This window comes from Drosophila simulans, chromosome 3R (genome assembly GCF_016746395.2).
Source record: "Drosophila simulans strain w501 chromosome 3R, Prin_Dsim_3.1, whole genome shotgun sequence".
Lineage (NCBI taxonomy): Eukaryota > Metazoa > Arthropoda > Insecta > Diptera > Drosophilidae > Drosophila > Drosophila simulans.
Genome location: NC_052523.2, coordinates 22476122 through 22501009, shown reverse-complemented (window position 1 = coordinate 22501009; position 24888 = coordinate 22476122). Strand labels below are relative to the sequence as shown.

Sequence of the window (24888 nt, the reverse complement as noted above, 5' to 3'; positions counted from 1 at the left end):
GACAATGAAAATGTCGGCTAAGTTTGTGAGGGGTCCTGTTCTTGGTCCAGTTGACCAGGACAACTCAGCATGTGGCTCAAAGTGCCCGAAAAAACTCGAGGCCAGGCACTAGATGAAGCATAAGCAACACAACGCGGAAAAAACGAAAAGAAAATAAAGCAAGAAGAAACGCAGAAAAATAATAAAAAGAAATTGGACAATAAAATACAACAATTTATGGCGTAGAGCAATCCTTTCTGGTGGCACTTCATGGGAAAAGGCGGAGGTGGCACCAAAAGTCGGGTTAAGGCGGCAACATTGTTTGTGGTGAGGTCGTAGTGCGGTGCGGTGGTTCAGTGGGCGGTGTGGGTCAGCAAATCGTCATTGGAAACTAAACGAAAATGTTTAGTATGATTTTTTATTTCACTTTGCCGTTTTTCTTTCCTACCCTTTCACTTGCATTCTTTTTTCATATATTTATTATTACTCAGTTTTTTGTGCTTTCATATTTTTGGTTCTTTCAGGGTTGACAAGTTCCGATTTATGTTAAGGAGATTTTAAGATGAAATAATGCGCCGGGTATTTTTCTATGTCAAATCAAAATAAATGCCATAATAAATTAACAAGGCTGGTGTTGTGTGAAAAGCAACCCTGAATCCCATTGATTTATAAATAAATATTTTATTCTTCCTTAGGTACCGCAAGCACTAAAAAACTCAACAAATATTATTTTATATTTAAAAAATTGGAAAATATCATTTTTGGTAGGGATAAATCCCCCCTCATCCACAAGCATAAAACGTACTTGGCGCCCGTTTCGCTACACTCTAGTTCGATTTTTCTGCGCTCGGGTTTTATTACTTTTATTAGTTTCCACTGGTAAGTGATGGTTGTTGGGGCTGCCAGTGGTATGGCTGCTGGTAACAAATGTTTAACAAAAGTTGTTGCCTCTGCGGGTTTCGTTCCAACTGCCAGCGAGATGATTTAAACGAGACGTGCGTTGCCAGCCAACGGCAATCGGGTCCTTTTAGTGCCAAGGACGATTCCCGAAAAACCAAAACTTTATTTCATTTAATTGAAATTTTATGTAAAACACACATTTCGTTCCGTTTGATGCATAGTTTTTTAACGCTCGCAGCGCCACGCCCTCCACCCCGACCAGAAATAAAACAAATGTGAAATATTCGCAAGTTTTACGAGCATTCATTTATGTGGTTTTGCGGCAAGCGGATTCCAGCTGCTTGACCTTCGCCCCGAAAAAAACGAGATAAATTCCATGATTTCTCACTGTTTGAACTGTTTTGGCCACCAAAGCGGAAATAAATTACATTGCAGGGCACGGGAGTTTTATCTACCCCGGCTTAGGGCGTATAAAATGCGCTGATATAAACAAACTGAAACTGCAAATCCTTTTATTTTTACGTTCGAATTGACAAGCCAACCCCTGACAGAACTCGGAGAGATAAAGGGGCGGGGCAAGGATGAGAAACCCGAGTGCTGGCAGGATGTGTATTTCGAGTGCTATCATCGCAATAAGAATAAAGGAAAAGCATGCGAAGTGGAGCTGGAAGTGTTGATGGTTCTTGAGGCGTTTCACTCACATTCACTGATTTCCTTGAGTGGAAAGCGAGTATCCCTTAATAAACCATTCCGAAGTAAGTCCAAAATAATCATTGAGCATTTTCAGTTAGTTTTATAATTTTTATGAATTTATTTATGTTTTGTTTTGGTATTTTTCTGCTGGCCACTTACGACATCTTCCAATTTACACATATGAATTAATTAATTTATTATTTGTTCGTTTTTGGTTATTTTCCAATTCACAACTTGACATACTTCCATACAATTATATTACTATTTGATCATTATTCATACAAATATGTACAGGGTGTTCAAACACTGTTCACATGATCAGCGATTTTCAAATATTTTCCTATACGGTTACAGTTAAGTTTCCCACATTGTTATATACTATTTGTAATCAATAAAGTGTGTTTTCTTTTTAACTACCATCTGCAGTAAAAATGGTTGAATTCGTTTGTAATCTCTTTTTCAGTTTTGCATGTTGTTAAACATTAAATTATTATAGTTATATATAAGTAGTAATAATATAGATCTGTAATTTAATTTTAGTTTTGATCACATGTGTTATTCTTCGCCTTTTGTTTTGTTCGCCCACCAACTGCGCAAAACATGAAATATGCTTTGATTTGAATCTATTTTTTAACGCTTTTTATTTCTTTCAACTAAACTGTTTAATTGAATTGATGAATTGAGCTGGGGAAAGCAAAAGCCCCCTGGAAAAATAAATTTGATGATTAAATTAAAACAAAATATTTCAACATACAGCTTTATACAATAGTGTGTGATATAGGTGAGTAAGTGTGGGTATATGAGTTAAATAGTTTTTGAACAAACACGCTTGTAGCCTTTTCTATTTGAGTTCTATACAATCTTTATTTAATATTATTTCTCGCTTAATTGGTTTGCTTGTGAACTTATTTGCAATTTTGGCGGGTTGAATTTTGTATGGATCTATTAATTATACAATATGTTTATCATTTCGCTGCTTTTCGTTTGCGAATGCATCGCCTTACTTGAATATTGATTAAAAGATTGGCATTTAAGCCTTACAAATGATGCATAAAATGTGGTTACATTCAATTCGTGCATTGAATTACATTCCCTTTTTTGGTTGTCCTCGCTTTGCAGTAAACCTGGGCTAATTAAATGTTTAATGTTAATTAACTAATTAAATGGGAATTTCATTTAGGATCATAACGAAATTAAAAACTCTTTAAACGCATAATGTTTTGTAATTAAATCGTTTGCTGCGAGTGCGGGCTAATGAATTCAGATTAACGAACTTCATTCGATAGCAGATCCGAATAAGCTCACCAAAAGTCGCACTTATGAATTCAGTATTTAATTCATTAACTATTAGCTATATCCTTGTAAACTTTAATAACTTTTTCATAGAAAAAATACACGATGAAAAATTAGATTTTCCTCTGTACTAACATTGAGCTTGACTTTTGTGATTAGCCTCGGCTTTTCTTTTAATCCACTTGCCACTTTGTTATCGGCTTAATAATTTTAGACTAAATGTGCTTTACTTTCGCTATTATAGGCTTTACTTTTTTAGCGTTTGTGTGCTCTGGTTTTTTCCTTTTTCCATCCTCATTCTTTAGCTTTACCTTCTTTTTTGTCTGACTTAGAGCTAGAGCTAGAGATAAAAACAAACATGGCAATGATATTTACACAATGTTGGCTAGTTCGGGTATGGGGGGAAGAAGGGTTGGGTGGTCATTGGGGCGTTTGTGGGTGGGTGGCGGTCTCCCCTTGCCACTTTGTATTTGTTTATGGCCGATGCCAGCTGCGCAAAAAGTTTCGGGCACTGAGAATAAAATCAAAGTTAAGGGAAAACATCAATTAAAGTGTAATTCCAAGGTAAATTCCAAAAAAAAAAAATAGTACGTTTTTCTCAGATAATCTTAAAAGCAAAATAATGGTGTTCATAAAAATTGTTTGATTTTTTTCTCAGTGCAGCAACAGCGGTTGGCCAGCTGCTCGACTCTGAGCGATTGCAAAATGTCGGCGTTTTTTCCCAACGTGTGTGTGTGCTTGCCTGCATGTGTTTGTGCAGCATCATGTTGCACACACACACTCACGCACAGAGCAACAATAACAAAAACAACAACATCAGTAGCTGAGAGGAGGAAAACTTTGTCAATTAACCTAAAACAAGTTTCACTTTACAACACGTACGCTTGACATAATTTTTAGCCATTTTCGCCACAGTTTTGCGATGAATGAAACGCTATGCATATGGGTGAACTTTACAAATGGAGAAATTATCACGTTCTTGGTCCTTGATAACGACAATAGGATCGGCCCATAATGTCTTCGGCTGGAATTGACTGATCAATGGGTGCCACTCGCAAAAGTTCCATCTGATCGCGCACCTGCAAGTAAATGAAGTACATTTGATTGGATTAATATACCATTAGGGCAATTATTTATGAATGCGTGTGTGGATGTGGATGTGCGTGTGGTAGTGGGAATGGGAGTGACGACAGCTGCACTTGATTGATGAAAATTGATTGCAATGCTCCATTGCCAAGCTGGCACAACTTACAAAACTTATTTAGCGTAATTGCCAAAGTTTTGTTTGAATTTTCAAATTCAGAAATGATTTCTTGGAACTTCTCGCGTACTTCTTCATATGGCATTAATATTGTTCGCAAGTTTTAGCGCCGCGCTTAGCTAACAAAATTGGACTTGCATGTTAGTTATGGTAAACATTCTGGCGAAAATTACGTAATGGGTTTACACAAATTTATTAAGGGACGGTTTGATCGTGGGAAATACTTTATAGATGCTCTAGAAGCTATGTGGGGCTTTCAAACTTTCTGCTTATGGCTCTGCAAAAGTGCTGGAAAAAAGGATGTCATCCAACACGAAAACAAGAGTGCAAAGAGTTAGATGTTCGTAGGAACCTCTTCCGCATGTCTAACTCACATACAGAGTTACGCACTCCAAGCACACACAAGCGCACTGTATCCTTAAAGAGAGACCAAAATCTGAATGCCAAACAGGCAGCTCTTATATCCTGGCAAAAGTTGAAGCACATTTAATGCCACAAAAGCAAAAAAGGCAGGCGGGAGAGGGCGGAAAAAACGAAATAAAATGAGAGAAAATGTTTTGTTTTCAACACCAAACACCTTTTGAGGGGTGATGGTGAGGCCTAGGTCGGCTGGTCCCATTTCCTGGGTTTTGTTTGCCACACAACAATCGAATTTACGACTTTTTTATGAGGCTTTATGTGCGCCCTGCCACACAAACAACAATAAAACGTCAGCTTTGGCTCAGTCATTGCACTTTGTGTGCATGACCCACTCACACAAAACAGTGGAGCACAACAACTATGGGAACTTTGAGCCATTTGCCTTTTGGCTAGACTTTTCCGGCCTTTGAGCTGGATTTTCCCCACCAGTCGCCCCGTCGCCCATTCAGTGCAAATGAAAAGCCCAGTTCACTGTTACAGTTTGAGTCATGAGCTCAAAGCGGAAAGTGAATGCCCACTCCACCGCGACACAACGCATTTCCCAGCGATAAGATCCAAATCAATTCTCAGAAGGTCAGCGCAAACACTTTTAAAATTACACCATCACAAAACAAGCATCTTAGATTTTGGCCGATTATATAACAATAATTTTGATTTAGGTTGAAGTGGGAGATTTTTATCATTGAATCCAAAGAGACCAGTTTCATAACTAACTGATAAAAAAAACTTTAAAATAATATAGCTAAGTAATGTAATAAAAGATGATATACTGTATCCGAATAAAATACAAATTTTTCTGTGTAAATAAACATTATAATAGAAGTCTTGTAATTCAATTTGTGAACCTCTTAATTTTACTAAGATGAGATTGACCTCCATTTCACGTCACTTTGTTTCCAGTGCACACAAGGCCTGTGAAAGATATTTAAATGAATTTGTCTCGCACAAATTGCTGCCATTTGCCCATCTGAGAGGCAAAGCCTCCGTTGCCGCCACTTGGGCGATGTGTCGTGCCAAAATCTGTTCTTCGCTCTCGCATTAGATATAAAAGGCTAAAATAAAAGATACATTTACACAAACACAAGTGGGGAGTGGGCCCTGAGAAGGGCCTGAAATCCTTGGCTTTTCTTTGCCCCCGACGAGGCTGCTTTTGTGTAGATAAAAACTGGCGTCGAGAAAATTATCATGTTCATGGGCTATGGCTATGGCAATGGCACTCGGAACAGATCCACTGGCCACCACCCCCACCACCCACAAATTTGCGGCCATCCTCGTCGTCCCAAATGTCCTTGGGTTTGTGTTCCGAGAAACGGTTACTTCTGATAAATTTGATCGGAGCATTGCTAGTTTTATGCGACTTAAGATATGCACTTAGTTTTGAAGCGTTTTAAAATTTATGGGGCCATAAACCTAGAGGGACATACAAAATCATTTAAAATTGATACCTATCTATACCGAATGGTTATATTTACAATCCTATTACAATAAATAGGAAATGTTATCAGAGGGCTTTATAAGTGAATTAAGCTTAAAGTAAAAATATATAGATTTTCCAACATTTATATTCAGAATTCTATCTAAACCTTTAAGCCGATGACTTATAAATCCCGAGAAATCATTTCGAATTGAATTTTAAGAACTCCCCGTTCCGAATTTTGACCGAGTGCGTGTCCAGCATAAAAGGGTATTATATATGTGCTGGCTTGTGCTCGTATACATGTTCTTGTGAGCGCTTGTGCCAGATGGCAATCATTAAAATGGCCTTTTGCCTAATTTCTATGACTTGCTTAATTATCACAGCCATGACCGACCGAGTCCCATGGGTACACACAACGCAAAACAGAATTAAGCTTCTAATAATTGAACATTTGACCCGCTTTTCGTTATTATTTAATTGCATTACGAGCCGAGCTTTTGGCGACGTTCATAAGTAGGCTATAACGTACTTTATTTCACCGCTTCCAGAATTGAGTTGGGGGATTTCGCGTTCGGTTCAATGAACTGGAGTCTTGGTCTGCTGATGCAAAACAAAGGCAAATGTCATTGCGATAAGTATATATGGCCTGGCTTAATTTGCAATGCTCTGGGCTTTTTGGCCACAGATAAAAGGCGTTGGGTAACATTTTTAATTACTTTTTACCGCAAACGTCTGAAAAAAGGGGGAAGCGAAAAAATACAGAAGCAAACAGAAACGTATTAAAATACAATTCTTAATGAGCATTATGGCCATGTAATAAACAGCAGTAAAAAAAGAGTGTATTGTGCTATATGGTTGCTTGCTGAGTGCAAAGCGCAATAAAAACCCAGCGATTTTAATCAGTCGCGCTGCAAAGTAGGCAATACTTTTGCAGCCTTATTTTTATGCTGTTACCATTTTCATTACCATTTCCCCACTGATGGGATAAGCGCCCCTTGCAAGGCCTTGTAATAGCAGACATTAAGTATTTCTACGTATTATACACCCGCTCTGAACTAAAACTAATTACAATGTAGAGACTGCGGAGACGCCGCGAGAATATGATTAAAGTTTGCCGGGTCGCCTCTCAGTCAGCGAGAGACAAGAGCTAAATTAAAAAATGCTGCGGCATCTCTTTCTCAACTTGGTCAAAATGGGTTTCGGAATGGGTGAAACGTAGAGGAGGTTTTCGTAATCAGCAAAAGCAATAAAATCTAGGAGCTTGGTCATGGTTCACGCGGCATATGATTTATTTTTCAAATCAAATCTTTAAATTATCTCTGCAGAAGGAGCAACTTGGCTTAAAGAGGCAATTATTCAACGATTTTGATTTAGGGATCAGAGGATAATCATCACATAAACTGGACTATTCAATACCTAATCAGTATATCAGTTTCTTTATCATTGAAATGGCTTTCTGCTAAAAAAAAAAGCAGGCTGGAGTGTTGACTGCATCGTTTAGTCATACATCTATCTATCCATTCATGCGTCGAACCGTCCAAGCATCCAACTATCCAACTATCTAGCCATTGAACTGAAAAACAAACCCACTTTCAAGTCTTTGAACTGGTACTAGCCTCCGCTCGAGTGCCGTTCAATGCCGAGGAGTAACATCCTAGCGAGGGGCTCTGGCCCATCCCGTATTGATCTAAATTGAATGCTGCTTGAGCTTGGAGTGCCCAGACGTAGTCATCGTGGAGCAGTGAAAGAAATCCCTGAGCCAAGCCAAATCCCAATCCCATTCGCAGGACCATAAGCTGCATCCAGCCGGAGAGCAGACGGCAAACAAGCTGACCGCATCCTGCAAACAAACTGCAGAGTGAAGCTGTTGCTTCGGTTGCGATGGTCAGGCTCGTGTATAAATATCGGAATAAGCATTTGAAAATCCTTTTAAAATTATTTCACAACTTGCGTATTTTCGACGTCAAGCCAATGTCCTGCCAGTCCTCCGCCCGGTTCCCCATTAACCTCTCCATCCTCCTCCTCCTCCACTCCAAGTATGTGCAAATTCCATTGCAAAGCCACATTATTCCTTTTATCCTTGCGAAAGGAATTTTCCAACTGCAATAACAGCCGAGGGAGAGAAAGAGAAAAGCAGAGGCCGAGGATGCCATACCAATGTCCTTTTCCCAACTTCTTTGTTTGTTTGCTGCGAAATGTGTGTTTAGTTCTGGGACTGGCTTCGACTTTAAGTCGGTCAGGTACGCGCCTAATACCAAAAAAAAATATCGCAAAAAAATAATATTGCTTAGACGCAGTTTTTAATACTCCGGCAACGTACTTAGTGCCAGCCAAAGACTGGTTAGCTCTGGAATATCCCTACTATACTTTCATGATATGACTATGACAATGGAACTAAAGAACAGACACGATTTTCTTTTTAACTCTAATTGCTCTCCCCTTTTTCGAAAGTGTCTAACACTCTTTGTCAGAGTATCTGAGCATCCTTTAGGGGACAGCCCGGTGAACAATAGAAAAATGCCAGAGAAAAGTGAGCAATTTCGGTACGTTTTTTGCTGTGGACTCACCGCTTCGACTTCCTTGAATACACGTATTAGATTCCTGCCAGCCAACTTGGCAATATCCTCCTCCGACCATTTATCAGACTCGAGCAGGGCAGCAAAAAGATGCGGATATTTGGACACATCCTCCAGTCCTTTGGGCACTCTTAAGTGGAAAGCAGAGAAAGCAGAGGGAGAGCGAAGAAAGTCGAGAAATAGAACGATAGAGAGACCATAATTTGGCAAATGAAATGAAATGTAATTGAAGCCGCAGTGCTGGCCAAAAGTTCCCCTACTTACAAGTTGACTCCGTCGTAGCCAGCTCCAATGCCAACATGATCGATGCCGGCCACCTCCCTTATGTGGTTGATATGCGCTGAGGGGTGGACCAAAAAGCACAAGTTTAAAGATTAATAGTGCACCACCACCACCCAGCGAATGAGCCACTGGGCCAAAAACCACCTACCCACAACATCGTGCAATGTCGCCTGTCCCGAGCAGCTGACGAAATGCGGATAAAAGGCCACCATAACCAGACCGCCGTTTATTGCCTGCATTGGATGTGGAATCGGAATGGGGTATATATAGATTAATGTGCCCCCAGATTAATGTCGCCATAATGGACTCACAATGCGTTGCAGGACATGATCAGGAACGTTGCGGGAACTATTGCAGATGGCGTGCGCCGAGGAGTGCGAGAATATTAACGGCGCCCTCGAGGCGGCCAGGGCATCCAACATCGTGGGCACCGAGACGTGAGACAGATCCACTATCATGCCCAGTCGGTTCATCTCCTTGACCACCAGCTGCTCGAATTGGAATTGGAATTGATTAGGGTTACAGAGCCGATTCTCTGAAGGGGGAACATCTCACCTTGCCGAACTGCGAAAGACCGCCTATGTGCGGGTACTTCCCAGGTTCGTCAACTTTGCAGCAGTCCGCCCTAAAAAATTAAGAAGTATTTATACATGATAATATAGCTCCCTCTTTAAGTACTAAGTCAAACATACCAAGGTGTATTGCAGGTGTGTGTGAGAGTCAAGTATCTGGCGCCCAGTTGGTAGAACATTCGCAGGACACTCAGACTGGTCCCGATCGCATGTCCGCCCTCCACGCCAATGAGACTGGCGATCTTGCCAGTCCGGTGCGTCTGCTCGATTCCAGAAGCAGTCGTGACCAGCGCCATGTGATGTGGATAGAGCTGAACAAGTCGACGAATCAGGTCGATCTGCTCCAGCGTCAGCTGCACTGCATCCAGATGCTGGGATGAGCAGGGGGCGTAGGCGGACCAGAACTGAGCGGAGACCATGCCCTCCTTCAGGCGGCGCAGGTCTGTGTGACTCCAGGCACTCGACGACCAGGGAGCCAGTTCCCGCAGATCGCCGCCAAAGTGGAAGTCCTTCAGTTGGTTCTTCAGAAACTTGCGGATATTCCACGGTAGATCGTTGTGCCCGTCGATGAGGGGCACTTCCTTCAGGACATTCCGCACCCGCTGCATCCGGAAGTCGAAGTCGTCGGCGGTCTTTGAGCCACCTCCGCTGTCCGACGACGCCGCTCCGGCCGAGCATCGCAGGATTGGCAGGACGAGCGGGAAGTAGACAAAGGTCAAACAGTTGAGGCCACAAAGCACGAAGCCCTTTGGCAGCTTCCGCGATTTCATTGCCCCCGAGCTGCACGGAGCTCTAGTGGAAGAGCACGCACTCCGCAGCACTCACATTGATGGTGTTCGGCCTTCTAGCTAAAAAATAATATTATATTATATAATATTGTATTCAACTTTAAAGACATCTACTTTATAACCGAATAACTTGTAAAACAAAGTCACACTTTCTTCAAGCCTCAATAAGTCTATTAAAATAATATTTTCAAACATCAAGAAATCTTAAATCTGAAAGCCTGCTTGTTTGCTTTTAGAAAGAGTCCTTTTTACCCATGCCTGGTGTTTCAAAGCCGGGGAATTGGCTTAGCCTATTGCATGTGCGGGTGGCGTGATTGAGCTATTGAAAGTTGTTGGCAAACAAATGTCATAAATATAACGCCCACGGCTGTGCTACCGAATATCCCCAGCTCCTGGCCCCAAACACAAACCAAAGCCAGGGCCCCTTTTTTCCTGGCTTTGCCACCCCACAAACATAAATAAAACTTTTCATATTTATTTCAGAGCCCAACTTCAAATCGAAATCGCGCACAAAATGCATAAAATGCACAATAAAAATGCAAAATTATTTATAGGAAAGTTTCCTCTCCATTTCTTTTTTTTAAGCCAGCGTATCACCGAACCCCAAAAAAGAAATCATAGAAAATTTAAATAGTTTCCCCTGATGTTCGGCAGAAAAGTTCTGGGAGAGAAATACTTTATCCGTATGATTTTATTTTGGTAGTTTTTTATTCGCATACGACATAAACTTTGGCTTGAGCCTGGCAGGTGGCAGAGAACTAAGCGAAGAAGCCAGGGGAAAATCGAGAGAGCGAAGTTCTAAATATTTCCCCAAGAAATTGAAGCCCCGTTTGGCTTGGCAAAGCGGGCCAAGTGGGTAAATATTTATATATTCTTTGTCCCAGCAAGTGAAATTAAAGTTTTGCCCCGAAACAGGGAAACTAAGCTAAACTACTTTAATAGTTCTCAACACAGAACTCGGCCACGAAGTCGAGCAACGTAATGGCCAAAATGAAATGGTAAGCTGAGCAAATGGAAATTCTGGGCCAACTTGGAAATGTCCCACAAGTTCAAGAGGTACTCGAGCTGTTTGCATTTAAAACTCTTTCAATTAAAGCTATTTTTGTTTGCCCCATAAAGTCATTGCATTGACAAATGCAATATATCACTTTAAGTAGGATTACTTCTGCCCGAGAGGTATTAAAGTAAACAAAATCAAATGAAAATTCAGAAACTTAAATCCAAATGTGCAGCTTTAACAGAAGCAGAACAAGTTCACCAGACTTAAATAATACAGCTAACCAAAATTGTATTCCGCAAAGTAAGCATTCTAAATCCTCTTAGTTTACTGAATAAACCAACATTTTTATTCCTCTTGTGATTATGTTAACACTTGCATTTTTTTTTTTTTTTTCTATTTTTCCATTTTTATTTGTCCCCCTATATTTTCATTTTCATGTGCCAACTGTTGGTGGTGCACTCTGCAGGTCACATAGAAATATAAGTTGAATTCGGAGCGAGGGGCCATTGGCAACCAGAATGTTGATTTTCATGCTCTGATGCCTCCGAACAAAATGAAAACATTCCGCTACAGAAAACTAGAACGATACCTTATCTGCTCTGTCTTTCCTTCCATTTCTGGTACTGATTATGGATTCGGTTTCTTAGAGATTCGATTTTCTGCTCCGCCATATTTCTTTTGCGGCGAATTTTGTGCTGTTAAAGCTATCTGAGCAAACAGAAATTATGCAAAAATCAACAGACTCGACGATGAGCAGGAAATGACAACATTGACAAGGGCAACGCGCCACGAATATTTTGCGACATGCAAAACGTGACTGAAACGCAACGCACGAATTATTAATACAACAACAGTGAAAAGGAAGCCAAATTAGACCCAGTTGGGTTAACAGGAAGCAAAGGACGACGAAGGACGACAAACAAAAGACGGGTCGGCGAAATCGAAAACGTTTGGCGCTTCATTAAACATTGATGCATTAAAACAACCGGCATGTAAACCGAAATTAAGAGCCACAACATGGGATATTTAATTAAATTGAAGAGGTCTCTTTTGCTGAAAGGGAAAAGTCAACTGAAGAGTCGAAGTAAAAATCAATGTAATACTGGGATTACGTAGAAGTTCATTGAATATTTCACGAACGGTAATGAAAACTTCATATAAAACACTCTCAGGCCCGAGATCTTAATTGCTGAAAAAACATTTGATTTTACAGCCACTAAGTATAAGCATACTATATATGAAATCACATCTATAAGGATCGATAAATCGGATTTAAAATTGATGTCTGAAAAATCAGGTAGTGTGTAATTTAAGTCCTATTGAGGAATATTAAATATGGCTGGTGGCTTAATAAATCGCATTCTGCTCAAAAGTGAGCGCCATACAAATGCAGACAGAGCGGAGGACGAAATGAGCGCAAGGATAACTGCGTGCAACACTGCGTATGAGCAATGAATGTGCCCTGCCTTTATTTCATATATGCATTTTTTCCCGAGTGCCAGGCCTGGGTGTAGGGATATGCCGGAACGAACGATGGGGGTTCCTGGGAAATGACAAGGGTGCGCGGACTGAATCGTACATTTATTGCAACATGAAACATTATTTTGTATGGCCTCAAAAAAATAACGAACGTAGGGAAGAAAAGAAAGCGAGACGAGTAGGAAGTATGGGAAAAATAAGGAAAACAGGGGGGTGGCTATGAAGAAACCGGAGTGCGCGCGTTGGAAAATTGCAGTAAGGAAATGCGATGTCCTCGTTGCAGTTGGAATTTCCATGCAAAGTGGCAAGCAAATAAATATAAAAATGCTTTTCTTTTCTACATTAGTGCACCATTTAAGGAAGTCGCCACGCCCCCATCGCCCACAGATACTGGCGGGCGAGTTTGTCGTCTTTCATTTCCATTTTGCCTCACAACTCCAGCAGCAGAAGCGGCAAAAAATAAAGGAAACGTGCCGTAAACTACAGCAGACAATCAAAATGCATTCATGTGCGCTTACTTTACGTTATTTATAATCAGACCCCCAACTTCCTTTCATTCAGCTCTGAATTCCATTCACTAGCGAATTGTAGCAAACAGTCAATGCGAACAGCACCCACCAACACCCCTTGGAGAAAATGTGGGGTAGTTCAAGGAGGTTTTGGGATTTGTGAGCTCGGCAGGAATGCCACCGCCCACTGCGATAAGGCTTCCCACCCATAATGCCGAAGTTGCTGGAGGCCATACTGGAATTTCTTCTGGTTTATGCTTATTCAATTTTACAAGGATAATAAAACGTATCATTAAAAGTCTTGGTAATAGCAGCTGATCGCATGACCAGACAAATTCCCTAAGTGGGTGGCGAAGAAACCCAAATTAATTCCTAGAAGATTATTTTCCAAAACGTTGAGCAGGAGTATTTATGTTAACACACGTGCGGAATATGAGCTAGCTTGTTATGATAAATTAAGGTAGATGTACACATTTTACATACCAAAAATATCTACTTAATTCAATACCTATGATATGCTTTTTTGTTGATATTTTATTTAAAGTATTATTTATAACACAACAGCTTATAACATACAAGAGCACCCTGATTAAACTTTCGCAAATAGAAACTTTTCCACAATGTATATGCATACAGAAGATATATACATAAATTAAAAAGAAACGGGACCCATATGGCGAAATAAAATAATATTAGAAATACAAAGGGCTCAAATCAAACTTTAACAAGGATGTCCCATACATGTGTCGGTGTTTTGTGATTCCATCGTTGTTCACTCTTTCTTGTTTGTCCGCAAACTGAACACAAAAATTGAATGGGATTTTTCCGAGGACCGGAAAAGCGGCAGGAGCAAACCGCACAAATACCAGTGGAATGACAACCAACCTGGGGGCATGCGAAATGGCCTAAGAATGAATTGAAATTATTTTACAACATTTTCATGTTTCTTGCCATTTGTTTGATTTGCCTCGACCTTCGCCTTCAGGTCTCCCCTTTATTGTTTTTATTTCCCTTTTTTTGTATGCATAATTTAGGCTCGAGTGGAGGCCAATTGCACGCGTAAGAAACAAATGAATCCCTCGAAAAATTGGTTGACCCAAAATAAAACGACATATGTTGCGAAATACCACAAGTAATTTGAGAAAAAATCGCCTAGCAGATGTCCAAGTAATGAGCCGTTTTTGTTTAAAACATGCTGAACATAACACTGGTACAATGTTTTTTTTTTAGTACAAACATTTTAGTTGTCACCCAATTGATTTTGTTTTTAAAACTAACAAACCAATATATGTGTTCTCGAATAGAAACATCATTTTTTGGGAATTTGTATGCTTAAGATTTTATCCACAATTTTCCAATCAAAAAGCTTTACACATCGAGTAAAAAGTAATTAGTTAGCAATGCCTACATTTTCATTTCATATCGGGTACTGCTCCATTGAATGACGTTCTCTATTTAATTGAACTCAATCTCCAAATAGCTTTGCAAATCTAGACTGACGAATAATAGGAAAACGCAATTCGTATCATTTCAAGAGGATTTCAAGGATTCCTGATCCAAGCCACAAAATTCAAACTGCCAGAGACCATAAACACTTTGTCCCGACCAAGACTAAAAATGAGACGAGAAAAAGGTAACAAGCATTTATAAATGCCACAACAAAAGCTAGTGAAATGTGAGCCGGAGACTGGTATGAATTTCGAGTTTTGGTTAAGCTATAGCTACTGGGGCGTGGCCGAAAAAGGGGCGGATTAGGTTCAAAGCAAATTGTTGCGGAAGGCAGGAATCAACATTATCATCAGCACGCAGGATGCTGCTCAGTCGGTTATAGGATACTCATTCTCATTTCGGGCAAATGCAGATGAGGACGAGACAAAACACAGACACAAGCTTAGGGAAGGGGAGGATTTTCCCTGGGTGTGTGTGTGTGTGGGTGGTGGCGTGGGGGAGTGTTTTGTGTCGCCTTCCGCATATTAATGAGCCAAGTGCCACAAAGCCAAGCTAAACGCGCTCTCATCAATTGCTCAATATTATGACTCTGGCTGGCAGAAATCTGCATACGAAACCCATATTGGTATGTATGCTGAATACTCAGCAAGCCCCGGGAAAACTATTTTGCATTCTTTGTTGCACACATTCCTTTGCTTTTCGGGAGCTCTTACAAGAAGAAAAAATTTAAGAAAAAACTTTTCCAAATGTGCTTTAAGGAAAAGGACAGATAAGTAGAAATATACATAAATATATATAAACTTTTGTAGCTATTTTACCCTAATCTTTAAACTAGTCTTGAAGAAATTGTTCCATTAATATTAGTTTTAGAAAAGAAAATGCTTCTGTAGTTTTTAAAATAATACCTTACAAAACGATCTACATCGACTTTTAATGAGTATACCAAATCGATCTGAGTTTCTTACCAAAACTGGAAAAACAATTTATCATTCTTCTGAACCACAAATTCACTCCACTTTTTCGTATCTCCTCTTTAATTTAATGTGAGTTAAAACACAGCTGGTGCTTGAATTTCAGACTCTTATGCACTCCACTTTCGGTTCACATAACTAGAATAATCAGATATTATTTCGCTTTGGCTGCACCACAGTACGTAACGTATACGCCGCGGTGTACGCGGGTGTAGGAGACGCGAAGGAGACGCGCAGCGCAAGTGGAACGCAACACGTGTTGGGCGACAGGTGCCGAGCGTTTGGCACACAACTCGACCGGCCGACGCACGAATTCGAACTGAAAACTGAACCAGAATCCCCAAACGAAACTGGGTAGCGAGTGAGGCAGGCACGAGAACCGAAAGAGGACGAAGGACGAAGCCACGAGGCGCAGAGAGCAAGGACAATGAAGAGCACTTTAGCTAAGGTTCCATCATTAGGTAAGCATACTATTTCATATATATCTAGCAACTATATCACTTTACCTAAAGAAAGCTAAGCATAGATAGCCTATGAACTATCTAAAATCCTTAAAATATTATATCCAATTCCACAGTAATTCTTTTCATTCAGAAAACTATGCCAAAGTCATATTAGGCCATTTCAAAGAGCACGTACATGTACTTCTCTTTCGCTCGAGCAGATTGTATAGCAAAATAGGGGGATATTTTCTCAAAGTTTGCGCTCTCAATCAGCTGTTTCCAGTGCCAGGGGGTTGAGTCCTTTAACATTGCAGGAGGTCAGGCATGGCGTGAAAGTCGCTTATCCTAGCTGCTGCTTCTGGCACCCCTCGTTTTTGTTGCGCTGCCGCTGGAGCGCCTGATGCTGATGGTCACGAAAAATTCATTGACCGCCCCAAGTAAAGCAGGTCGCTCGTAATTAAGGTTAAAATACACCAAATTAATTATTCTTCCCTCTTTTCAATGCATAAGTAGAATAGGAAATGTTGTTGACAGGTTAAAAGATACAAATACTTGCAAAGATAACACTTTATTTTTAATGCTTTTTTATAGTTTTGGTTAAGAAAGCTTAGCAAGACATCTAGTTCACTTATTGAGGGTGCTTTGAAATAGGATGACTATATCCAGCAACAAGAAACTATATGTTTTTGGGAATTTATTGGTCTTAATATTTCAATACTATTTCAATATATATCGTATAGGGTTTGAGATCTTAAGATAAACTAGTTTTTCATTTTGGTACTCTTTGAGCACATTTCATTTAAATTTGTACCGCCCAAACGAAAGCTAAAGCAGCTCAAAGCTGTCCGATAAGTTACAGCTTTTCTGCTAGGTTGCTTCCCCCACTAAAAGCTCTCAGTATGAGCTTTATTTTGGATACCGTCCGTTTGGGGATCTGGGAATTTTAAGCGCTTGGCTCAGTCGGTTGCCCAACACCGCCGGCGACGACCTCCAAACAACCTTTTGGGGTCTCGCTCGGCATGTCTCGCTTATTTCGCTTTGGAATTTCACGTTGACGCCGCAGTCAGCGGTAGCAGAGGCATCGGCAGCGGCGGCAGCAGCGACACGGACCGAAAATAAAAGCGTTAACCGCTCTCCTCCAGTGCAGCAGCAGCAGCGGACCCAGCCAGTAGCCAGCAGCTAATCACCACATCCCAGATTCAGTTTCCAGTTCGGTGAGTGGGCGTGATACGCAGTGAACAGAAACCCTGGGCCCTTAAAAAAAATTCAAATATTTTTCCCCACTGGCGGCAGTGCAGTTGAAAAGTCGCGTAATCGTTCCCATTTCTCTGGTGTTTCGTAATCCAAATCTACAGAGCAGCAGAGTGAATCTGTAGGCGTGTTAGTGAGTGCGTATTCGAATGTAGTTTAATTATTCTCTAATCTCACCATTTCCGCGTGCTCACCACTTTTATGACAAGTTCTAGAACCTTGAGGCTCCGTAGTGTTGTTGACCTATGCACCGTGGTTGAAGGAGTGGGGGGCTACGAGAACTGCAGGCGATAAGAAGCCTTATCGGGTGACTTTTGGCTCACTTTCGTGTGTAGTAGTTTTCTCTACCGGTTCAACCGGCTCTCTTACTTTTCATCCGCTCTTCCATTCGAGTTCATTTGCTTATTGGCAGGCTTTCAACTGCAATTTGTAGTCGCCGCTACGGTTTTTCTTTATAAATAGTTGGCGCAAATGCTAAATGTATGTACTATACATCGCGATATACATACATATACTTTCCCATCGCTCTCTCGCTTAGACTTCAATTAGCCAACGTCATCGTAAATTCATCAGATGCTGACGTCTTCTCATGATAGACGCAATATGCACTTTTTCTATTTCATTTTGTCCCTACCATTTAATTGAGATTTCAGTCAATGAAAGAGAGAATTAATGCAAACATTTTGACGATAGCTTATAGAGAGTAAAAAGAGAGTGAGAAAAGAGGGCCACAAGTTTAAGGGTTGTTTTGAAACATATAGAAAACAAGTTTTGGTACTCCAAAGGACTTCTTTTCAAGGTCAACCTGATTATGATTTTCATAAAGAATTTTGAACCCTAAAAACAACGCATTTATATTCCTTTGATGGTTTATGAATCTTTTATAATGAATATAATAGAAATATAGCTATATATTCTCATTCTCGTTAGTTGTAAAGTATAAGCTAATCGATGAAATAAGACTAGATAAGGCACATTGGTTTATCTAGTAAACAGTTAACACAACAAAGTTATTGGGGTCACATAAGAAGGGCGAGTATACGCATAGATAGAAGTATGGGAGTACGTGCTCAAAGTTTCCCATTTTCAGGCTAGTATACAATTATTACCACCCATGTTCACTAATCAGTTGACGTCAGTTCGTAGTTATTACACTCGTAGTAGTATTATCTCAACTGGTGCATGTTATTTTGACCCACTGTCTGCGGTCGAGGAGGCCGGACCTAAAATCTCGTTATGATAATACAAAACCTTTGGAACCAAAACGCAACTGGGGGCTCGTTTTTTTGTCGTTTTCGTTTCAAATTTTTCACTGATAGCATATACAAAATGCGGCCACAAGTAGAACTTGTTTGTTCATCTTTCCGGAGCAGCTTCTACCATATTCCATGGAACTTTTTGTCTCTATGTAGATTTTGTTAGTCGTTTTTTATCAGCTTGTTTTTGTACAAGCTCACGAATACATATAGACGGACATGTGTCGGTTTATTTTTATAAACGGTCTCTTGATAGGAACGTAAATTTATTTTGATTGTTTTTTGTTGTCATGCGTTGGCTGCTCTTCGTTCCTCTTTCTTTTTTGTCATCGTATATATTTCGCCTAGTTTCCGAAACATTTCAGTCTTCGATTGATTGCCGGCAAGTGTAGGTGGGTGTTGTCTGCTGAGTGAATCCGAACTATCTATAGATAACTTATTCTATAGATAAGAGTGTACATATCTAGTGTCGTTCTGAGAAGAGTGTTTAGATAACTGTTGAGAAATAAATTGAGGAAAATAAGATTTGTATTTTAGAGATATAATATTTTCCTACACTGTTCACTAATTTATCAAGCATTTATAAAATCTATCTGTTCTTAAAAACCAGAAGTTATTCACGTGTGAACAAAGTGTTAAATATATGGCGTGGGAAATGTGTGGGCGATGTGGTAAACAATATTTCGCGATAAGTGGCGGAGGTCTAATCTATAACCTGACATTTATGCCATTCCAGTCCTTGGCTCACTGTCAATGTCAAACAAGTATAAACTGGGTTTTTAGTCATCGCTGAGGATTTCGTATCTGTATCTACATATTGCTGGACACTAGCTATCTCTATCGCACTTCGCACGCGCCACACGACTTTCGGTTTTCAACAATTTCTATTCGCATTTCGTAAGCAACAAATTTCGCTGGCAACATTTGTTGCTAAGGCTTGTTGCTTGACCTTGTTCAATGTCAAGCGAAAATTCATGCGCCCTGCGTTGGCGTCGCTGCCTGCAGGGGCAGCGCAGCAGCAGCGGCGATAAAAGTGAAAGTTTCCACGTCACGCATTATGCGGGTGTGAAGGAGACAGCTGCATTCAGTTAGAGTGAGATACAATATTCCATGACTTTGATTACATCAGAGGGAATTATTGCCGTGGTTTCCGTGACTTTGCTCAGTTACTGAAACATCATCGTCGAGGTTGGTTCGGATTTTTCTCTACGCTCTAAGCTTAAAACAATTGTTCGGTTTTGCAAATAGTTTTTAGCAAATTACAGACACTATAAAATAATCTACAGCTATTCCATTCCAAAAAGTGCAGTGATACTTTTGCAACATTCTATAGTACTTCCAAGGAAATTGTTCTAAAATGTGAATTTTCATTGATGCTTCTGAGAACCTCTAAAAAAGCTCAACATTTTATGTGTGAATGTTGAGAGTGTAGGACAAACCAAAAAAAGTGAGAGAGAGAAGAGCTGCAGATATAGAGAAAAGCACGTTTTCCGTGCATGCGCCTTTAATCTCGCTCTTTGCCATCGAATCAGCTGTAAAAAACACTACCATGCAAAGCATTTATTATCTTCAATGGAAAAATATTTTTTTATTGGGAAAAACACCAGTGACATTGACCTGACACTGAAAACAAAATGATACAATACCGGCTCTAGTCGGATAATTCAGAGTTCCCCTTTAAATTAATTAACCTTTATAAAAATTTATTTTTATTTTATGGAAATAATAATTAGGTCAGTTAAGAAAATTATTCCACCTATCAATCATTAGCTATCTCTGTAGCCGTTGTTATCTATTTCAGTAGGAACATATTTAACTTTGACTTACTTGATTTTGGTTGTCAGACTGTGCGGGTCGTATACGAAATTTTAGGCAAAATTTTTAGTTTTTTTTTTTACCTCGAAAGATTTCAAAATTCTGTGCTTACGCAATGGTTTCCAATCCTCCACTGCGCTGCGGAATTCGATAGCTAACTTATTAACATCGAATGTCCGCTTCTCTTTTTCATCCAACACAATACCACCACACCAAATCAATCGTAAATGGATCTTCGTACTGCAGAACTACACTCGAATCTCAAAAATGACCACCTACTTCAACTACCCCAGCAAGGAGCTGCAGGATGAGCTGCGCGACATCGCCCAGCGAATCGTTGCCCCCGGCAAGGGAATCCTCGCCGCCGATGAGTCCGGCCCAACCATGGGCAAGCGTCTGCAGGACATCGGCGTGGAGAACACCGAGGACAACCGCCGTGCCTACCGTCAGCTGTTGTTCAGCACTGACCCCAAGCTGGCCGAGAACATCTCTGGAGTGATCCTGTTCCACGAGACCCTCTACCAGAAGGCCGACGATGGCACCCCCTTCGCCGAGATCCTGAAGAAGAAGGGCATCATTCTGGGCATCAAGGTCGACAAGGGTGTGGTCCCACTGTTCGGCTCCGAGGACGAGGTCACCACCCAGGGTCTGGATGACCTGGCTGCCCGTTGCGCCCAGTACAAGAAGGACGGTTGCGACTTCGCCAAGTGGCGTTGCGTCCTGAAGATCGGCAAGAACACCCCATCCTACCAGTCGATCCTGGAGAACGCCAATGTCCTGGCCCGCTACGCCTCCATCTGCCAGTCGCAGCGCATCGTCCCAATTGTGGAGCCCGAGGTTCTGCCCGATGGCGATCACGATCTGGACCGCGCCCAGAAGGTCACCGAGACCGTCCTGGCCGCCGTCTACAAGGCCCTGAGCGACCACCACGTCTACCTGGAGGGTACTCTGCTGAAGCCCAACATGGTCACCGCCGGTCAGTCGGCCAAGAAGAACACCCCCGAGGAGATCGCCCTGGCCACCGTGCAGGCTCTGCGCCGCACCGTTCCCGCCGCCGTTACTGGTGAGTCATCAAATCCAACTGTAATGTCTGGATTGGAATGCTTACACCTTGTTTTTGCAATGAATCCTATCTAATCGATTGTTTGTCTACAGGCGTGACCTTCCTGTCTGGAGGTCAGTCCGAGGAGGAGGCCACCGTCAACCTGAGTGCCATCAACAACGTTCCCTTGATCCGCCCATGGGCCCTCACCTTCTCGTACGGTCGTGCCCTGCAGGCCTCCGTCCTGCGTGCCTGGGCTGGCAAGAAGGAGAACATCGCCGCCGGCCAGAACGAGCTGCTCAAGCGCGCCAAGGTGAGTCTTCAGATAGTTGTATCTATGCACGATTGGTTGTAGTTAGCAATTTAAGTGGTGAATGTATTACAAGTGTCAGGTATATGCATCGGAAGTATTTATAGGGTTAAGAACCATATTCCCAACCATTGATTCCATTTCCTATTCCAATGACCGCAACGTTCCTCTTATCCTCATATCTTATCCTTTTTATTTTCCTAACATTATTTGTAACCTTTTATCGCTTTTGTACATGAGACATTAATTTCATCATCAATAATCACATATTCATCACGCCTAGGCTAACGGAGAGGCAGCTTGTGGTAACTATGAAGCTGGATCGGTTGAGGGGTTCGCTGGAAAAGATACTTTGCATGTGGATAATCACAAGTACTGATCAAAGGATTGAAGAATTGCTGCCTTAAGATGGCGATGAACAAGCTTTTATGGGGTAACTTAAGAACAATAGCCGCCTTTAACTAAAATCGACTTATCGCAAACGCCTTTAACATACTGTCCTCATGTCACTCATGCTTCATGCTTGCTCTAAACCTAATCCTGAAAAGCCCAAAATCTGATTAATCCCAACCAAAATCCCGCTCTCCTCCCGCTTCCACAGGCCAATTCCCAGGCCTGCCAGGGTATTTACGTGCCCGGCTCAATTCCGTCGTTTGCCGGCAATGCCAACCTCTTTGTCGCCCAGCACAAATACTAAGTCCTAAATGCCACGCACTAATCCCGAGTCACAATCGAGCGAAGCTATATCCCAAGCCGAATCCAGATAATCCGCAAGAGTTACTGATCGAGGCCCAGCTGGAGAGAGACGGGCGGCATTTATATTCCTCCACCAATGGAACTGCAAATATATTCCTTTTATACATTTTTACATTTTACCGCATAAACTGACTAGACCTTAATGAAAATATTTTTGGCGAGCAGAAATAAATTATATATTTCTAATAATACCTTGTTTATGATTTTCTTTACTTTAGTTAGCTTTAAATAAAAATTCGATTTTATTAGTTATAGAAAACTTTTCTAGTTACCTTTTATTTTTATTTTAATCTAAATACATTTTAATTAAGAATGTCTTATCTTTTGCAAACTTCCTACTGTTAATTAGCATAATAATTCTGAATATCTGTACCTGATAGTTGAGTTGAAAACAACGTAAAATACGGTCGGAGAGCTGTTACTTATATATAATCGAATCATAATTTTCCTCCAAAGAACTTGCTAGATTAAATTTTCCAAACTTTCCGCAGTACGCAGCATGTATTCGTGCGCTTCAATGCGTGGAAAGTTTCTAGAAAATTGCCGAAGGTGGAAAAAGTGGCAGAAGTTCTTCGAGCGCAGCAAAAATCAGTGTGAAAACTTTTCAAGCTGGCCGAAAAACTTTTTAGCTGCGGCCCGTCAAGTTACAACTAAGTAATAATTAGGAGTAGGCATTTCTCATTAGGCCTCCCGTTTTTCAGGATAGTTTGCACAACGAAATTAATCAATTTTCCCCGCTTTCTCTACCATCCCCCAGGCCAACGGTGATGCTGCTCAGGGCAAGTACGTTGCCGGAAGCGCTGGTGCCGGATCCGGATCCCTGTTCGTGGCCAACCACGCCTACTAAGGCGTTTGGGTGGACCTTGGCTACACGCAACTACAAAAAAAAATACGAAGCAGATTGCTGGAAAAGTTTGGCAGATTTGTTTATTTTTACCTTAGTTTCGAGAGCTAAGCAAAGCAAGCATTACAAAAAATAACCAAAAAAAAAAAGAAAAGATGAACGATTACACTTTCAAAACTTGTTATATATATGTAGTACGTGACATTTTTGCAAGTTTATTATACTATAACATTATTTTAGAGAACAACTAAATGATGAGTGCAGAAGAAAGGAACGCATATGTTCGATGGAGAAACAATTTTATCTTTAGTTTTAAGCACATGAACCTATTATTGTTGAAGTTATTACATTTTTATTCTATTATTATGATTATGCAAGATTTCAATGAAAACAAAAAGATATGTCGTAAATCGCTAGGCTAAAACACATTTTATGGTGAAAACAACAGCAATCACCATCAACAACACCTAAATGTATAAGGCTTGTAACATTGAAGTCGCACAACGTTTTTGAATTTTTTTAATGTTTTATAAAAAGATCCACTATGAAAATCGATGTTTTACCATTATAATTATTATTAAACTTTATATTTATGATTGATAAGTATAAGTGAAACAAATGACGAGAATAAACAAACACATTAAAATAAACCCGAAAAGCCCCCAAACAACTTTATTAACCTTATATACATATATTTACATTGTTAAAAGAGAACTTGTTGTTGCAAAATACTAAAAGAAATATATGAATTTATATATTCAACTTTGGACTTCAGTGTCCAATGGCTTCTAAACTGTGCTGGGGCACAATGCTTGTTACTAGAATTTTTTGAAACCAACTCTGATTCTCTATCCAAAACGCGATAGGTAGTAACAAAGGCAGCAACGTCATTATCACAGTACATATTTAAATACAGAAATATAGTACCAATGACTAACCCACATATTTATCAAAGCATGTTTTAATTTACACGTTATTCAAGCTGCAAACTCTGCATATCGTTGTTATTCACACAATTGTTTGAAGTGCAATGTGAAAATATAACAGACGCGAACGAAGGATATACAATACCTCCCTGAAGGGTTAAGCTTAAAATAGTTTATTGTGAAATAAAAACCACCACAAACGGCAACAACAACCAGCTGTACATCCAATATACAAGAAATAAAAAACAACAAATAAACATCATCCGCATACAAGTAATGGTGTTGAAGTAACATCTTTCAATAAAAAACCTCAAGAGCAAAGAAACCCAAATGGTTTAATTTTATTGGGTTGTTTAAAAAAGCGTTGCATACCTCCAGGCTGGAGTTACAGTTTTAAAATGACTGTGGGCTTAAAACCAAGTCATCTTTCTCATTGAGGTTACATGTAGCATCCGAAGTTCTCTATCATTTCGGGACGTTGAATTTATTTCACTGAAAGTCAATTAGTCATAACCTTGGGCTGTTGTTATTAACATAGCCAAAGGTAAAGCCGCAGACCTTGAGGTCAACGCAGAATCTGTACCCATTTTGAGAGTTTTGTGTTACTTAAATTTACAATTTCGCTTATTGGCAATGCAAATGTAAGCACAGCGTGC

At 40.5% G+C, this 24888-nt stretch overlaps 2 protein-coding genes and 1 long non-coding RNA gene across 9 annotated transcripts; 1 reads left to right on the top strand and 2 right to left on the bottom strand.

Annotated features, from left to right (window-relative positions):
• Positions 1–1666: 1666 nt before the first annotated feature.
• LOC6729731 (dipeptidase 1) lies at positions 1667–15917 on the bottom strand. The gene is made up of 8 exons (XM_016177572.3): positions 15584–15917; positions 9514–10241; positions 9377–9446; positions 9133–9309; positions 8970–9054; positions 8804–8879; positions 8531–8669; positions 1667–3944 (listed from the first exon to the last, which is right to left on the bottom strand). The coding sequence occupies exons 2-8, from the start codon at positions 10161–10163 to the stop codon at positions 3837–3839; spliced, it is 1305 nt and encodes a 434-aa protein (XP_016036390.1). The 5' UTR covers positions 10164–10241; positions 15584–15917; the 3' UTR covers positions 1667–3836.
• Positions 15918–16995: 1078 nt separating this feature from the next.
• On the top strand, positions 16996–24557 carry LOC6729730 (fructose-bisphosphate aldolase). 7 transcript variants are annotated; one of them, XR_001599877.2, is made up of 5 exons: positions 16996–17246; positions 20601–21417; positions 21510–21709; positions 21990–22139; positions 22308–22480. XR_001599877.2 is itself a non-coding variant. In XM_016174649.3 (4 exons), exons 2-4 carry the CDS (start codon positions 20622–20624, stop codon positions 22401–22403), a joined length of 1092 nt encoding a protein of 363 aa, XP_016036386.1. In that variant the 5' UTR covers positions 16996–17246; positions 20601–20621; the 3' UTR covers positions 22404–22651. The 7 variants fall into 7 exon arrangements, 6 of the variants coding, with proteins under 6 accessions (XP_016036386.1, XP_016036388.1, XP_039151995.1 ...); XM_016174649.3 differs by lacking the exon at positions 21990–22139 and having other exon boundaries at positions 22308–22651; XM_016174651.3 differs by lacking the exons at positions 16996–17246; positions 21990–22139 and adding an exon at positions 17282–17420 and having other exon boundaries at positions 22308–22651.
• LOC120285101 lies at positions 17064–18701 on the bottom strand. The gene is made up of 2 exons (XR_005544414.2): positions 17461–18701; positions 17064–17402 (listed from the first exon to the last, which is right to left on the bottom strand). It is a non-coding gene; the product is annotated as an uncharacterized LOC120285101 (long non-coding RNA).
• Positions 24558–24888: the final 331 nt, after the last annotated feature.

Coding starts and splice junctions, on each gene's coding strand:
- LOC6729731 (XM_016177572.3), bottom strand. CDS start 10,163: ATGAAATCGCGGAAGCTGCCAAAGGGCTTCGTGCTTTGTGGCCTCAAC. Junction 9,310..9,376: donor GTCTTTCGCAGTTCGGCAAG/GTGAGATGTTCC, acceptor CAATTCGAGCAG/CTGGTGGTCAAGGAGATGAA. Junction 8,880..8,969: donor GACATTGCACGATGTTGTGG/GTAGGTGGTTTT, acceptor TCCACCCCTCAG/CGCATATCAACCACATAAGG.
- LOC6729730 (XM_016174649.3), top strand. CDS start 20,622: ATGACCACCTACTTCAACTACCCCAGCAAGGAGCTGCAGGATGAGCTG. Junction 21,418..21,509: donor CGTTCCCGCCGCCGTTACTG/GTGAGTCATCAA, acceptor GTTTGTCTACAG/GCGTGACCTTCCTGTCTGGA. Junction 21,710..22,307: donor AGCTGCTCAAGCGCGCCAAG/GTGAGTCTTCAG, acceptor CCGCTTCCACAG/GCCAATTCCCAGGCCTGCCA.